The 15723-nt window shown below is 43.4% G+C and overlaps 1 protein-coding gene and 1 long non-coding RNA gene across 2 annotated transcripts; both read left to right on the top strand.

Moving 5' to 3' along the window:
- The first annotated feature begins 1414 nt into the window (after nucleotides 1–1414).
- On the top strand, nucleotides 1415–4211 carry LOC121845262. The gene is made up of 5 exons (XR_006082480.1): nucleotides 1415–1440; nucleotides 1851–2000; nucleotides 2275–2400; nucleotides 2739–2882; nucleotides 4124–4211. It is a non-coding gene; the product is annotated as an uncharacterized LOC121845262 (long non-coding RNA).
- Nucleotides 4212–6611: 2400 nt separating this feature from the next.
- Nucleotides 6612–9248, top strand: LOC121845261 (adhesion G protein-coupled receptor E3-like). Its single transcript, XM_042316242.1, has 6 exons — nucleotides 6612–6658; nucleotides 6862–6969; nucleotides 7175–7350; nucleotides 8452–8481; nucleotides 8744–8905; nucleotides 9141–9248. Exons 2-6 carry the CDS (start codon nucleotides 6879–6881, stop codon nucleotides 9246–9248), a joined length of 567 nt encoding a protein of 188 aa, XP_042172176.1. The 5' UTR covers nucleotides 6612–6658; nucleotides 6862–6878.
- Nucleotides 9249–15723: the final 6475 nt, after the last annotated feature.

Raw genomic sequence — 15723 nt, 5'->3', positions numbered from 1 at the left:
AGATCATTTGCATAAGTCTCAAACCTTCTGATAACAGAGTTTTGGATGGTGTGCAAATTGAGATGTTTCTCTTGGGATGCAAGTATGGGTTAGACTGGGTGAAGGTATTCAATGTATTCAGCCCTGGAAGAGGGATCTGTCAGGATGAGCTACTGTTCTCTGTCTCTACTCCTGGGTGAGTGAACTGATATTTCAGTATTTTATCCCAAATGATCACCATCTAGTATTACTGTCTGCCCTTGACTTTGTGTCTTCTCCTTCCTTTCAGGTTCTCTGTTCATCATTGGGACTTCCTCTTATCCTAATGGTAAGTACCCACTGGGCACAGACTGGTTGAATCAACATTGTTCCCACGTCATTTCAATGAAATGACTTTGAACCAATGTGGAATAGATGTTGAATTGATGTCTGTGCCAAGTGGGAAGTTCAACAGTTCAATAACCTCTGCATGTTCTTTGTATTCTATGTGATCAGTTTGATTATGAGTTCTGATATTTGGTAGGAGGTTTAACTGTACAGAAGTAACTCAATTTCTCCTGATGATGGAACAGTGGGCCCATAGCTAAACCCTGGCATTGGGGATCTATTTTTTATTGTCTTCTTCTTCCACCAAGGTTCCTGTGATGGCTACACGGCTCTGGATGAGCCTCGACGTAACTATCTCTTCAGCTCTTCCTCTATCCCGGCTACCCCATCAATACCGACATACAGCGAACAAACATATGGGTGCGCTACGTCGGGATCGGAGGGGACACCGTCATTCCACAATGTGCTCCACTCTATTACAGCGGGGTATATTATCCCATCCATCTGACCTTTACACATCCTCAGTCTGAGTCTGAGACTCCAACTACGGGCAACGCATGTGGAAACACAGGTTCCTGCTGTAATTACAATGTAGCTATTCAAGTGATCTACTGCTCTTCTGGAGGATTCTATGTGTACAGGCAGATGAACAACCACCCAATCGACTACATGGGTTATGTGACATGTGAGTAGCGAGTTGAGAAATCCCCTGCTTTTTATTTGACTTGTACAGTACTCCTCCCAAACACATTTTATTGTCTATTTAGCTCTTAAGTCTATTGAGCTGTTAAATGTATTTTTCTGAAGTTTAATTGATGGATTGGTGTATAGTAAAAGAGTAGTAAATCATAAAGCAAGCTGCTTGTTTTTGAAGCAGTCAATCTGTTAAGGTCACAGAGACATTATATCTGACTTGAAGTGAACCTGCTCTTGTGTCCCATTGTTCCAAGCTAAAATAGTAGACTGTTGAAGTAGACTGTGTGTCTGTTCTCTCTGTTCAGACCATAGGAACTGTGTGAGCTCCTGCGGTCCCCTTGCAGAGTGTAGTACAACCAAAAATGGAGGCTGTCAATGTGTCTCTGGATACAAGATACCTCCAAAACATCTACAAAAACAAATCCTACGGTTGCCAAGGTAGAAGTACCGTAGTAGCTATGTAATGGGCTGTCTGGTTTTATCAGTTAAATCAGTTTAGACAGTCCTCTGTGTTTGTCAGGTCGGATCTGTCTGTCTGTCTGTCTGTCTGTCTGTCTGTCTGTCTGTCTGTCTGTCTGTCTGTCTGTCTGTCTGTCTGTCTGTCTGTCTGTCTGTCTGTCTGTCTGTCTGAACAGGACTGGGGGTAGGCACACCTTTTGGCTCAAGAGCCACATCAGGATTCAGGAATGGCAGATGTGATATTCAAAATTTATTTAAAGGACAGAACAAGTATTTCTTAGAAAACAATCCACTGCGGGCTGCAATGAATTGACTAGCAGCCCGGGCAGTATTTTTCCACCCTTGATGTAGAAGATAGCCTCTAACTCTGTCCTAACCCTCCCCAACAGATATCAATGAGTGTGAGGAGACCGCTAATCTCTGCGGTCCACATTCCAACTGTACTAATTCACCAGGAGTCTACAACTGTAGCTGTCTAGAGGGGTTTGTACCCTCAGACCCAGCCTTGGCACTCAACCCGACCCGCAACCCCTGCACAGGTATGTTTACCACTCATACACCTACTGCACCAATCATATCAATAACATGAGACCAGAGTTTGAATTTCAGGGCTGCTATGAACGACATACTTGCATTTTTTGCTGTTTTTAACTTTGTGAATATATATGTGTGAATTTGTCTGCTGTCTGCTGTGTAAGCAAGATTTGTTTTTTAAACATACAGAAAATAAAATTGCTGAACGCTGTCTAGTTTTGTGTGCTTTGATTTGTGGAACTTTGTAAATATTGGCATATTAAATCTATGTCCCCCCAGATGTGAATGAGTGTGTGGAGATTGAGAAGGTTTGTGGTGGTTTTGGTAAATGTACAAACACACCAGGAAATTACACCTGCACCTGTTACAATGGATACAAGCCTGACGGACCCTTCGACTGCCAAGGTCTCTGAACAGCACTAACACTAGCTTTCTGTCATAAATCTGATGAAACTTTTTCAATATTTCAATAGAAACAATTTATCTAGATATGGACCGGTAAAACATGAACATATTGAATGGATAACAACAGTCATGTATTGCATCATTACATCTAACTTACGCTGATTCACAGTGCTTCCTAAAAGAGATGGAAGAACTCATGGTAGCATTTTATGTTACAGTGTATTATTATCTATATCATACACTACTGACCATAATCTTGTCTACCTGGATGCTGCCTGGCACCCTGTCGTAAGATGCTAATATGCTAACAGAACAATTCAACTATTGAAACCCCACAGATATTGACGAGTGTTTCAACTCAACCATCTGTGGTCAGGAGTCTGTCTGTACCAACACACCAGGAGCCCACAACTGTACCTGTCTCCCAGGCTTCTCACCCACAAACCCAGTCCTAGACCCCAGCAAGGCCAACCCCTGTATAGGTACTGTGTTGTCTCACTGCTGTTGTCGTTAACATACTGTATCATGGGGCACTGACTAGGTTTACATCCCAAATGGCACCCTATTCCCTATGCATATAGTGAATGTGTATATGGGGTGTATGTATATGTACACAGGGTGTATGTATATAGTGAATGTGTATATGGGGTGTATGTATATGTATATGTATATAGGGTGCATGTATACAGTTAATGTGTATATAGGGTGTATATGTTCACAGGGTGTATGTCTATAGCGAATGTGTATATAAGGTGTATGTATATGTATTCAGGGTGTATGTATATAGTGAATATGTATGTATAGGTGTATGTATGTATATGTATAATGTATACAGTTAATGTGTATATAGGGTGTATATGTTCACAGGGTGTATGTATATAGTGAATGTAGGGTGTATATGTATACAGGGTTTATGTCTATAGTGAATGATGTATAAGATGTATGTATGCATGTATACAGGGTGTATGTATATAGTGAATATGTGTATAGGGTGTATGTATATGTATACAGGGTGTATGTATATAGTGAATGATGTATGTATAAGATGTATGTATGTATACAGGATGTATGTATATAGTGAATATGTGTTTCGGGTGAATGTATATGTATACAGGGTGAATGTATATAGTTAACGTGTATATAGGGTGTATATGTATACAGGGTGTATGTATATTGTGAATGTGTATTTAGGGTGTATATGTATACAGGGTGTATGCATATAGTTAATGTGTATATAGAAGTGTATATGTATACAGGGTGAATGTATATAGTTAATGTGTATATAGATGTATATGTATACACCCTGGTCTATGTATATTGTTAATGTGTATATAGGGTGTATATGTATACAGGGTGTATGCATATAGTTAATGTGTATATAGGGTGTATATGTATACAGGGTGTATGTATATTGTGAATGTGTATATAGGGTGTATATGTATACAGGGTGTATGCATATAGTTAATGTGTATATAGGAGGTATACAGGGTGAATGTATATAGTTAATGTGTATATAGGGTGTATATGTTTACAGGGTGTATGTATATTGTTAATGTGTATATCTCTGTATATGTATACAGGGTGTATGCATATAGTTAATGTGTATATAGGGTGTATATGTATACAGGGTGTATATATATATATAATAGTGAATAGTGCCATTTGGGACATAACCTGAATATAACTTTTCTCATCAGTTGTATCTGTGGTTTGAACCCTACAGACATTGATGAGTGTCTGAACAAAACCGTGTGTGGTCCCGATGCCAACTGTACCAACTCTTATGCAGCACACAGCTGTACCTGCCTCTTACTCGGTTACCTGCTCACCAGCCCAGATGCCATAGCCAGCCCCTTAAACCCATGCCTAGGTCTGTGACATACTTCACTGAGTGTGCGCGTGTATGCTTGCATGTGAAAGTGTGTGTGTATATGTGTGGTGTATCTTTGTATGTGTATCCGTTACTGTATGTGTGTATATCCCATGTTTGTTTCTCCCTGTAGACATAGATGAGTGTGCTAACACCCCTGGTCTATGTGGTCTCCACTCTGTGTGTACCAATGCACCAGGGACCTTCCACTGTTCCTGTGTGGAAGAATACTACTCCTCCACTGGAGTACTGTGGGAAACTGACGTCACTGTGTGTTTATTGAGTCATACTTGTATTGTTTGGAAATATATTATGTACTGAAGAAGTCTAGTGTAGTGAAATGCTTCGGAGGTCTGATGGGAACTTGATATATTATTTTCTCTCTTTTCTCTCTCTCTCTCTGTCTTTATTTCTCTTTCTCTTCTCTCTCTCTCTGTCTTTATTTCTCTTTCTCTTCTCTCTCTCTCTGTCTTTATTTCTCTTTTCTCTTTTCTCTCTCTGTCTTTATTTCTCTTTCTCTTCTCTCTCTCTCTGTCTTTATTTCTCTTTCTCTTCTCTCTCTCTGTCTTTATTTCTCTTTTCTCTTTTCTCTTTTCTCTTTTCTCTTTTCTCTTTTCTCTCTCTCTCTCTCTCTCTCTCTCTCTCTCTCTCCTTCCCTCCATCCCCCCTCACAGGTGTTGATGATGTTCTAGCCGCCATAGTTCCCCCAGAGGTACGTGGTTGGAAACACACAGGTCTTTAGAATTTGATCCTGTGCCAGTACCACCCATACAGTATGGTGGGCTTTAAAATTGATCCTGGCGGATGAAGATGTAGGAAAAGTATCACTGACGACAAAGTTGTAACAACATTGTCATCTGGTTGTGCTGATGTTGTATTGATGTTGTGTTGATGTTGATGTGCTGACGTTGTGTAAATGTTGTGCTGATGTTGTATCTGTGTTCCCACTGCAGGGCCAGTCTAAGGAGATGTACTTCCTCAACCAGATGAACCAACAGCTGATGGAGAACCCTGATATTGTCCTACCAGAGGGGTCAGTACAGCAACCTTTACATCTGGTAGACAAGTCCTGTCCAGAAACTGGGTGGCGCACAATTATTGGCCCAGTGTCGTCCGGGTTAGAGGAGGTTTGGCCGTCATTGTAAATACGAATTTGTTCTTAACTAACTTTCCTAGTTGAATAAAGGTTAAAAAAAAAACTAATTAACAACCCATAGCTCTCACTATCTGTTCTAAACACTTCTGTAGATCTTGAGCCATATGTATCAAATCTGTCAGAGTAGGAGTGCTGATCAGGATCAGGTTCCCCCTGTTCATGTCATTTTGTTCATGTGATCTTAAAGTTTCAACTGATCCTTAATCAGCACTCTTACTCTGAGACGCTTGAGACAAACGGCCACTGACATGCTCGTTCGTTGATTTCTGGCGCCACTTAGTGGATCATTTGGAAATGGGTCAGGTTTCAGTACATAGTTCTATTCCCTACCCAGAGGTCTGTTTAATGTCTCCACATGCTAACCAATGTCATTGTATCTCTCCCCCGTTCCTCTCTCCCTTCTTTCTCTCCCATTTTCCTTTTTCCTCAGTCAGTGACAAACAGCCTCTCGACAGCCCTGGTAATGCCCCTTCAACTCTGTCTCATGTTTTAAATAATAATTATCGGAGTAGGGTTAGTTTGTCTTAGTCAAGGCAGTATGTTAATCATTGAGTAACTTTACATGCACCTAGGAATTCAATATTAAACTGATTATGGCCGAGTTCTGGTCGTCTTCATCAGCGTTCCAGCGGTGTATCTGATCTGTGCATGTGCCAGCACCGGTACCGCATGTTTCCATCCAATGCGCGGTGAAGTCCGCAGAAACTCTATGTCTTAGAAATATTTTTTGCATAGAAACTTTTATGTCCGAACTCTGAATCAAATAGTTTTCTCAAAATAACATGGTCACCGTGTTAGAATTATTTATTGGGTTGGCGATTTCTGGCATTTATCAAAAGTAGCCTGATCTCAGATGTGTCAGTGTAAACAGGATTATAAGGGGAAATCGTTCTTCTTGCAAAGCATGCAAACATTTGAAACAAACTATTATATTAACCCGACTATCACAATAATCTCCTTATTGTGTGCATGTAACCGTTCTCATTCACGAATGAATTCCTCCATGAATGAATTCCTCCATGAATGCATCCATCTATCTATTTCCATAGAAGGTGTCAGGAGCGGGAACCATCTCAGCGCAGCAGGCCAGTACAGGCCAGGGGTGGAGTGGGGCTGGAAAGGATGGTGGGGAGTCTGGCAGTGTGGTCCTGAAGATCTCAGTGCTCCTGGTGAATGCCTTGTGGACCCTTCTCAGGGCCGGGTCAACAAAACCATACACACACCTGAGCTGGGTAAGAAGAACCATTATGCAGTCTGGACCTACATACAGCCCCTACCACCTCTCCCCCCTGCAGTAAATGCAGTATTGCTTTAGTTTATTTCCTTGTCAGTAAAAGTTGAAGTATAACTGGTATCTGTGTGTCTAACACACACATAATCCCTCCCTCATTCTCCCCATATGAAATAATACTTGTACTGTAAATGTGTATGTTAGACATTAGTCTGCAGGTAATGGAGGCCAACAGTACAGACACCTCTTCCCTCTCAGCCAGGGGAAACACCATGGACATCAACCTAAAGGCTCTGGCCAGAAACAATAATGGTGAGATAGACCAGACACAGCAGCATAGTGGTGGTTAAGATCACAGTGAAGAATATCACCATGACCATGACTATATTGGGAATCATACTGATGATAATGATATTGATGATGATGGTGGTGATGATGACGATGATGATGGTGTTGTTGGTGATGATGATGAAGGTTCTGAGTGTTATTTGTGACAGCCCCCTACTCTGTTTCCTAGGTACAGCATCAGCAGTATTCCTGACAGTCAGTGGGATGGAGAGCCTTCTGGGTGCTAGCTTCTTGCAGACAGAAAACCACACAGAGATGTTGTCTGATGTCATCACCGCCACACTGCCCAAGATCAACCACACCCAGCTCTCTGAGCCTGTCAACTTCACCATGAGCCACAAGAGGGTCTGTCTGTCTGTCTGCCTGCCTGCCTGCCTGTCTGCCTGCCTGCCTGCCCGTCTGTCTGTCTGTCTGTCTGTCTGTCTGTCTGTCTGTCTGTCTGTCTGTCTGTCTGTCTGTCTGTCTGTCTGTCTGTCTGTCTGTCTGTCTGTCTGTGTGTCTGTGTGTCTGTGTGTCTGTGTGTCTGTCTGTTTGTTCAGTCAACTGTTTTGCCAGTTCTTGGTTATGGTGACACCATTTACCAGATGGCAGCAGCCACTACTCTTACATCTTTGGATGCCGTTCGTTAATGGGGACACAGTGCCATTCATTTTATTACTGGTGAGAGTTTTAATACTCACCACTGCATTCTGTATCAAAGGGTTGGCTGGTCCCTGTTAAAGTCCCTGGTGCCTCTAGGGCATTTTAAAACCCTGATGATAAATCAGTTCACAGAGGTGTACAATTGTTTTAATTGATTGACTTTAATAACTTGTTAATGAACTCTCTTTCTGTCCATCAGTTGAGGTGCTGTGTTGATGTTGCTGGTCTGTGCTGGTTATTCACTCTCCCTTAATCTGTTCATCTCCCATCTTTTCCATCTCTCCCCAGCTGTGTCAGTCTATACACCCCTCCATCCCTCATAGCATACTGTCAGCATTTAAACATCTCTCTCTCTCTCTCTCTCTCTCTCTCTCTCTCTCTCTCTCCTCTCTCCTCTCTCTCTCTCTCTGTCTCTCTCTCTCTCCTCTCTGTCTCTCTCTCTCTCCTCTCTCCTCTCTCTGTCTCTCTCTCTCTCTCCTCTCTCCTCTCTCTGTCTCTCTCTCTCTCTCCTCTCTCCTCTCTCTGTCTCTCTCTCTCTCTCCTCTCTCTCTCTCTCTTTGTCTCTCTCTCTCTGTCTCTCTCTCTCTCTCTGCTCTCTCTCTCTGTCTCTCTCTCTCCTCTCTCTCTGTCTCTCTCTCCCTCTCTCTCTGTCTCTCTCTCTCTCTCTCTCTCTCTCTCTCTCTCTCTCTCTGTCTCTGTCTCTGTCTCTCTCTCTCTCTCTCTCTCTCTTGCTCTCTCTCTCTCTGTCTCTCTCTGTCTCTCTCTCTGTCTCTCTCTCTCTCTGTCTCTCTCTCTCTCTCTCAGAGGTTGGCTGAGCCTGGCCTGATGACCTGTGTACTGGGAGGACAGAGGAATGGAATATGAGAATGGAACCAAGGGGAGGCATTGGTCAGTGAACGGCTGTTGGGTTGTGTTCTCTGATGAGAACTACACAGTGTGTAGCTGCTCTCACCTCTCCACCTTTGCCCTCATCATGCAGACAGGGGAGGTACAGGCTCTGTGTTTGTGTGGGTTGTGATTGTGTGTGTGTTTGTGTTCTGGTGCACACGTTAGTATGTGTATTCATGATTAATTGTGTGTGTCTCCATCCTTCCAGACTGTGTCGGAGGACAATCCCTTCCTAGAGTGGGTGAACAGAATGTGTGTGATCGTGGGCCTGGTCTTCTTTGCTCTGGCCATCCTCACCTTCCTGCTGTGTAGCTGGAACCCTAAGATCAACAACACAGCCCGCCTCCACCTCTGCCTCTGCCTCTTCCCTGTCCCATCTGCTGCTGCTGTTGGATTACACCTACCTCACTCACAAGGTGCTGGGTTAGGAAAGAACCTTCATTTGTATATACATGTCTTCTTCGTTCTCATTGTGTGTGTGTGTGTGTGTGTGTGTGTGTGTGTGTGTGTGTGTGTGTGTGTGTGTGTGTGTGTGTGTGTGTGCCTGCATGCGGGTGAGTATGTCCATGTGTTAATATCTATCTCATCATCCTCTCTGTCCCCAGCTGGTGTGCTCCATCATGGCAGGTCTCCTCCACTTCCTGGTAGTGGCCAGTTTCCTGTGGATGCTGCTGGAGCGCTCAGCTCTACCTGCTGGTCCAGAGACTCTCTAGGATCCAGGTCATCCAGAGGAAGGCCTCCAGAAGAAATACCTCTTCCTGATTGGCTATGGCATCCCCCTGGTGATCGTGGGTGTGTCTGCAGCTGTGAAACGGTGAGCGGCTATGGGGATCTAAAGTGTGAGTAGAAATTTTACACACACACATAATCTCTCCTCCCACTAACACACACACATTATTTCTCTTCACTAACATACACACACACATGATCTCTCTTCCATACACATGCATTATCTCTCTTTCACACACACACACACACACACACACACACACACACACACACACACACACACACACACACACACACACACACACACACACACACACACACACACACACACACACACACTATCTCTACTCCCACACACACGCATTATCTCTCTTACACACACACACACACACACACACACACACACACACACACACACACACACACACACACACACACACACACACACACACACACACACATATTATCTCTCTTCAGGTAACACACACTTCATTTTGTTTTCTGTGTTTCAGATGCTGGCTGAAGCCAGAACAATACTTTACCTGGGCTGTGTTAGGGCCAGTGTGTACTGTCCTAGCAGTGAGTGGATCTACATGCACTCATGCATACATACACACACACACACACACACACACACACACACACATGCACACACACACACACACACGCACACACACCCACACACACGCACACACACACACACACACACACACGCACACACACTGACCTCCTTATGCTTCTTCCACAGCTGAACTGGATATTGTTCTGCGTTACAATCTGGAGTTTGAGACCTACCTTGGCTAACATGAAGAGTGATGTCTCACAGTCCAAAGACACCAGGTGTGTACATATGTCTGTGAACATACAGTAACTAAGCCATATGTAATGTGTATGTTTGTTGATACCGATGGGAATGTGTGGTAGTGTTAGTATTCTTGTCTCTTCATATGAATCCATATGATGTTTTTATACCATTCCCTCCCTCCATCCCTCCCTCCCACCCCTTCCCATCCTCCCTCCCCTCACCTCCCTCCCTTTCCCCACTCTCTTACCTCCCTCTCTCCCTCTCACCTCTCTCCCTCCCTCCCTCCCCATCTCATCTCCCTCCCTCCCCTCTCACCTCCCTTCCTCTCTCACCTCCCTCTCTCACTTCCCTCTCTTACCTTCCTCCCTCCCCTCTCTCACCATCCCCCTCTCTCATCTCCCTCCCTCCACCCTTCCTCTCTCTCTCCCCCCTTCCCTCTCACCTCCCTCCTCCCTCTCTCACCCCCCTCACTTCCCTCCCTCCCTCTTTCAGACTTATCATCTTTAAGATCCTGGCACAGTTTGTGATCCTGGGTTGTACCTGGGTGCTGGGCTTGTTCCAGTCCACCATGGTCTTCAAGTACCTCTTCATCGTGCTCAACTCCCAGCAGGGCACCTTCCTCTACATCGTTCACTGTCTCTTCAACAAGGAGGTAGACCTACACCACAAGCACGCCCCCCCACACACACACACACACTTTCTTCACCTCTCCTCTGTCTGCCCTCCACGGTGTGGTCTGTGTATAATTAGTGTTGGTGTGTTGGTGTTGTTGTATTGTATCATAGGTACGTGATGAGTACAGGAAGTGGCTGGGCTGTTCTTCCAGCTCCTCTACTCCAGACTCTATGGTAAGTCTATACCTTCCTCACTCATCACTAGTTGTTACATCTATGTGAGGCTTCCTCTTCTTTCCAGGATGAATGTAATGTTACTGAATGACCATCTGACCAAGTCCTTATAGAACTTATGTAAGCATAGTCTTTTACCACAGGAAGTCTAACCTGTTGAGGTCTTGTTTTTCCAACAGAAAGAAGCACCTTCTGTCTCTGAAGACCTGGACAAGGCTGGTGAAGAGAGACAAAACAAGGAACACGGCCAGGATGAGAGCAACATGATACGATACCATCAGACCTTCAAAGCATTTCAGCACAGTGGGCCTCCACGGTATATCTTTCAATGCACACTGTACACACTAAGTATGAGAGAGAGAGAGAGTGTGTTTATATGGATGCTAATGACTCAGAAAACACAGCCTGACCTTTTGTATTTACTAATATTTCCTTTATCTACATAAAACAATGTTTTATTAGCCTGCAAATGTATTTATAGAATTTCATATTTATAAATTATATACACAGTAGTTACAGCATATTTACCTGTGTGCAAAATAAACAAATGAAAATGTGTAGGTTGCAGTTGTTTATATATAAATAAATAACTGCGTCTCTACCTGCTTTGAGTCTAGCGTTTACCATTGGATTGTCCGTCAGGGACAATAAAGTTTTATTCAATGGAATCCCCTGTGGCTGAGCCCAGATAAGAAAGTCCCGGTCAGCTGCAGTCTGAAGTGTTTTGAGAGCATAGCGACTGGGTTTCCAGACAGATGGCACAGGAGGGTGAGGAGAGGACAGGAGGGCATCCTCTCAGAGCTATAATAAAATAGCTGGAAGAGACCCACGGTTGGAGACAGACAATACTGTGCTTGCATACTGTTGTAATGCCCTCTTTTCACCACACGGTGACAGCACCTAATCATCAATGCTCTTGCTCTCATTGGAGTCAGGAGTTAAAGTGAGGACACAGGTCTTCTGTTGATGGAGAGATACCATTGGGTGAAGGCCTTTGTTCCAGCCATGATTCAAATTGATTAACAAATAATGAAAACCTGGTGGGGTTGTAGGGAGAGAGAGAAAGACATACATTTGGAGATGGATAGATAGATGTCAGGACAAGTCAACTGGAGGAGGAGATAGAGGCATACAGAGATGGATGGAGATAAAGGAGATTCCCAGACGGGTGAATGCAGCCGCAGGAGTGAAAGAGAGTACAATAGGGGGACAGAGAAGAAGAAGATGAAGATGAAGATAAAGAAGAAGTAGGTGGACGAAAAGGAGGAGGCTGGTGTGGGGTGTTTTGCTCCGAGTCACAGTGCTGCTAGTCTCTTTGCCTGTTACCATGGGAACCCAGCTGCAGTGCTTTCTGGAGTCGTGCTGGTCTGTCAGCCGGGAAACGCTGTTGGGTTAACAGCCCTGCTCTTTGAGTTCGAATGAGTTAGACTTTGTCAAAATAGTCAGGAATAAACTCCAAACCATGTTAAAAATTGATGCAGTGCGCCTGGGGGTGTTTAGTATACAAAGTTGCTAGGCAGCTAACTAATCACCCACTGGGCACAGATGTCAGTTTAACGTCTAGTTTTGATTGACATTTGGTTGAGTTGTCAACTAACGTGAATTTAAAGTGAAATCAAAAATGCACTATGTCATTGGATTTAGGTTAAAAGTTGGGTGAAAAAAGACAAAATGCCCTGACTGTATGTTGATGATTTTTTCCACATTGATTCAACATCAGCACATTTATTTTTGGGGTTGAAATGACATGGAAACAATGTTGATTCAACCAGTTTTGCCCAGTGGGCAGACATTTACTGAATTCCAAATCAATCTCCAGTTCTCCTCAACTCTCCTCCAGGCACTCCTTTAGTTCTGGAAGGTGCAGAAGGATAACATGGTAATTGCTTTACTTTGCTGTTTAATTGGATGGGTGATATTTTTCCATATCCTAAGGGGCAGAGGTCGATTGGGATTTCAGTGAAAGTCTTCCATATTGTGTCTGTAATTATGCTTAAAGTCTCTGAGATGTCTTTCTGTCCAACAGGCCTGGGGGTTAGTTAGTGATACAGTGATATGACCAATATGTTACAAATTCCCTGCCAGAGACTCTTAGCACACCATGTCACAGCTCTCTCACAGCCCTCTTTTCTAACTTCTGTAGTAGGCTACCCTCCCCCACTGGAACCAAGCAGGCCAGGGGGTCATAAACTGGCCCTTCACACCTAGGACCCTGACCAACGATTTGTTGCTAGGGGTCATGAAGAAGTAGGGGTCATGTCTATAGTGTCAAAATGGTTTGGGCTACACACTAATATAACCACTCTGTGGACAGCTGAGACTCTCACAAACATACCGGTGTTCTCCATTTTCTCTAGGACACAAGCCTCACAACACTCTTCTGAAGGTCCCTGGTACCAGTTCAATTTGTTTATGGAAAATAAGGAGATATTTAGCCAAATTCAATGTTTCATCCAATAATTTTTTAATATATATTTTTGATACCTTAAGGGGTCTTAAATTCGAAATCAAATAGCTAAATGATGTTTGATATGATCCTCTCCCCTTGCTTAGACACGGTTTAGACTAGGGTTACGGTATCTGTGACCATCAGATGCATATCTGTATTCACATTCATGAGAAATCCATAGATTAAGGCCTAATGAATGTATATCAATTGACTGACTTCCTTATATGAATTGTAACTCAGTAAAATCTTTGAAATTGTTGCATGTTGTATTTATATTTTTGTTCAGAGTACATTTTCATCCTTCCCTTGATAATATCCTTGTTGGTCTACTTGTGCTATCAGTTATAGTGTTGTGTACAGGGGATTCATTACCTGTGTTTCTTCTGTTTCACAACCACTACCATTCAACTACCTTTGCATGTACATTTCGTCTGTGTGTGTGTGTGTGTGTGTGTGTGTGTGTGTGTGTGTGTGTGTGTGTGTGTGTGTGTGTGTGTGTGTGTGTGTGTGTGTGTGTGTGTCAATAAAGTATCCTGGTGTGTAAGTGAGGTTGCATCATTCCCCTCTTACCGAGGGAGGTGCTAGTGGGTCACAGATCAGCCCAAACGGAGCTCTCTTTCTCAACACATGCCCTGAAGGTTGGAACCAAAAAGACCCAGGAAGAGATCCTGTTCCCCCCACTCTGTCTCTGGTCTAGGGACAAAATTATGATGAATCAGTTTATAGTTTGTAATCTATCAATGTTATGGTATGTTGCATGTTGTATTTATATTTTTGTTCAGAGTACATTTTCCGGTAAGATAATGACTAAATAATTTATACTTTAAAATGAATGTTAAGGCAATAACTAACAGTAGTCCACCCTGTCACTGGATAATGGAGTGAGATGTATTTGAATCATAAGACTAGAATTGTGCATAGAAAAAGAGGAACTGTTTTTTTTATTTTATTTTACTAGGCAAGTCAGTTAAGAACAAATACTTATTTTCAATGACAGCCTAGGAACAGTGGGTTAAATGCCTTGGTCAGGGGCAGAACTACAGATTTGTACCTTTTCAGCTCAGGGATTTGTCCAACACTCTAACCACTAGGCTACCCTGCCACCCCAGACAAGGAACTGTGGCAGACAACATGTCACCACTGTGAAACTAATAACAGGGGAGAAACCGTTAGGCTTGCAGTAGATTATGTAACATGTTGCAGGATATGATAAGCAGTGTATGTGTTGGAGTAGACTTGTAAAAAGCATTGACAGTGTTAGAGAGGAGGGGCATTTATAAGGGGTATGGTATATGGTATGACCAAATGTGAGGTATAAAAGGCTATGTGCATTGTATGATTTTCAGAGCTCTCGTAAATAAACATTCTGGCTATTGTAGGCTGGGACTCTGTCTGTTTCATTCAACTAGAATCTTACAAATTCTGGGTTGCAGACTGAGCAGTTTAATTGAGGTTCAGTTTATGAACATTGAGAACATGATTCTCTTAACAATCAAGTCATATTACTGCTCCCCGATGATGCTCTAGGTGCTGCATGTGTGGATGTGGAGTACTGCACGTCTGCACATGACAGGGGTGTATCATACACGTATCTATGCAGCATTCTCAGTTCTCTACCTTGTATTATCATACTCAGCCCGATACTTAAGTCACTAGGACATTGGCACACACGCACACACACGCACAGACACACAGACACACACAGACACACAGACACACACACACACGCAGACACGCACACACACAGACACGCACACACACACGCACAGACACGCACAGACACAGACACGCACACACACACGCACAGACACGCACAGACACAGACACAGACACACACACGCACACAGTTTGAGAGATGTACTATTTGAGTTTGAGCATGTTCATACATGTGAACCAGACTGGTTCAACATCCCCACTTCTTTACCCTTGTTTATATCATATCTTCCCACATAGCCTAAAGAGATAATATACTGTACATCTTCCCATATATTAATTCATTCACTTTTTTCACACACACACACAGTTCCCATTACATGCAGCTTCCTCAGTGTTCCATGTTTTCCTGTGGGATAATCCTCTGACAGGTGTTTCTGGCCACAGCTCCATACTCCCTGTCTCACCACTGGTCTGGTCCAACACCCGTCCAACAGAAGACTACACACAGACACTCATAAGGGCTTTTCTCTCTCTCCTACTCCTGTCTCCTAACCCTTTTCTTTCTATCTCTGTCTAGATTGATGGGGTGATAAGGGGTGAGGTTGGTTGGTGAGGGGAGTATTGTTGGGGGGGGTATTGAGGGGTGAGGTAGGTTGGGGAGTGGGGGTATTGAAGGCTGAGGTTGTACACAGTATGTAACA

Source organism: Oncorhynchus tshawytscha, unplaced genomic scaffold (genome assembly GCF_018296145.1).
Source record: "Oncorhynchus tshawytscha isolate Ot180627B unplaced genomic scaffold, Otsh_v2.0 Un_contig_1164_pilon_pilon, whole genome shotgun sequence".
In the NCBI taxonomy this organism is placed as follows: Eukaryota; Metazoa; Chordata; class Actinopteri; order Salmoniformes; family Salmonidae; genus Oncorhynchus; species Oncorhynchus tshawytscha.
The sequence above is the reverse complement of the archived record's forward strand: the minus strand, read 5'-3'. Positions and strand labels throughout refer to the sequence as shown.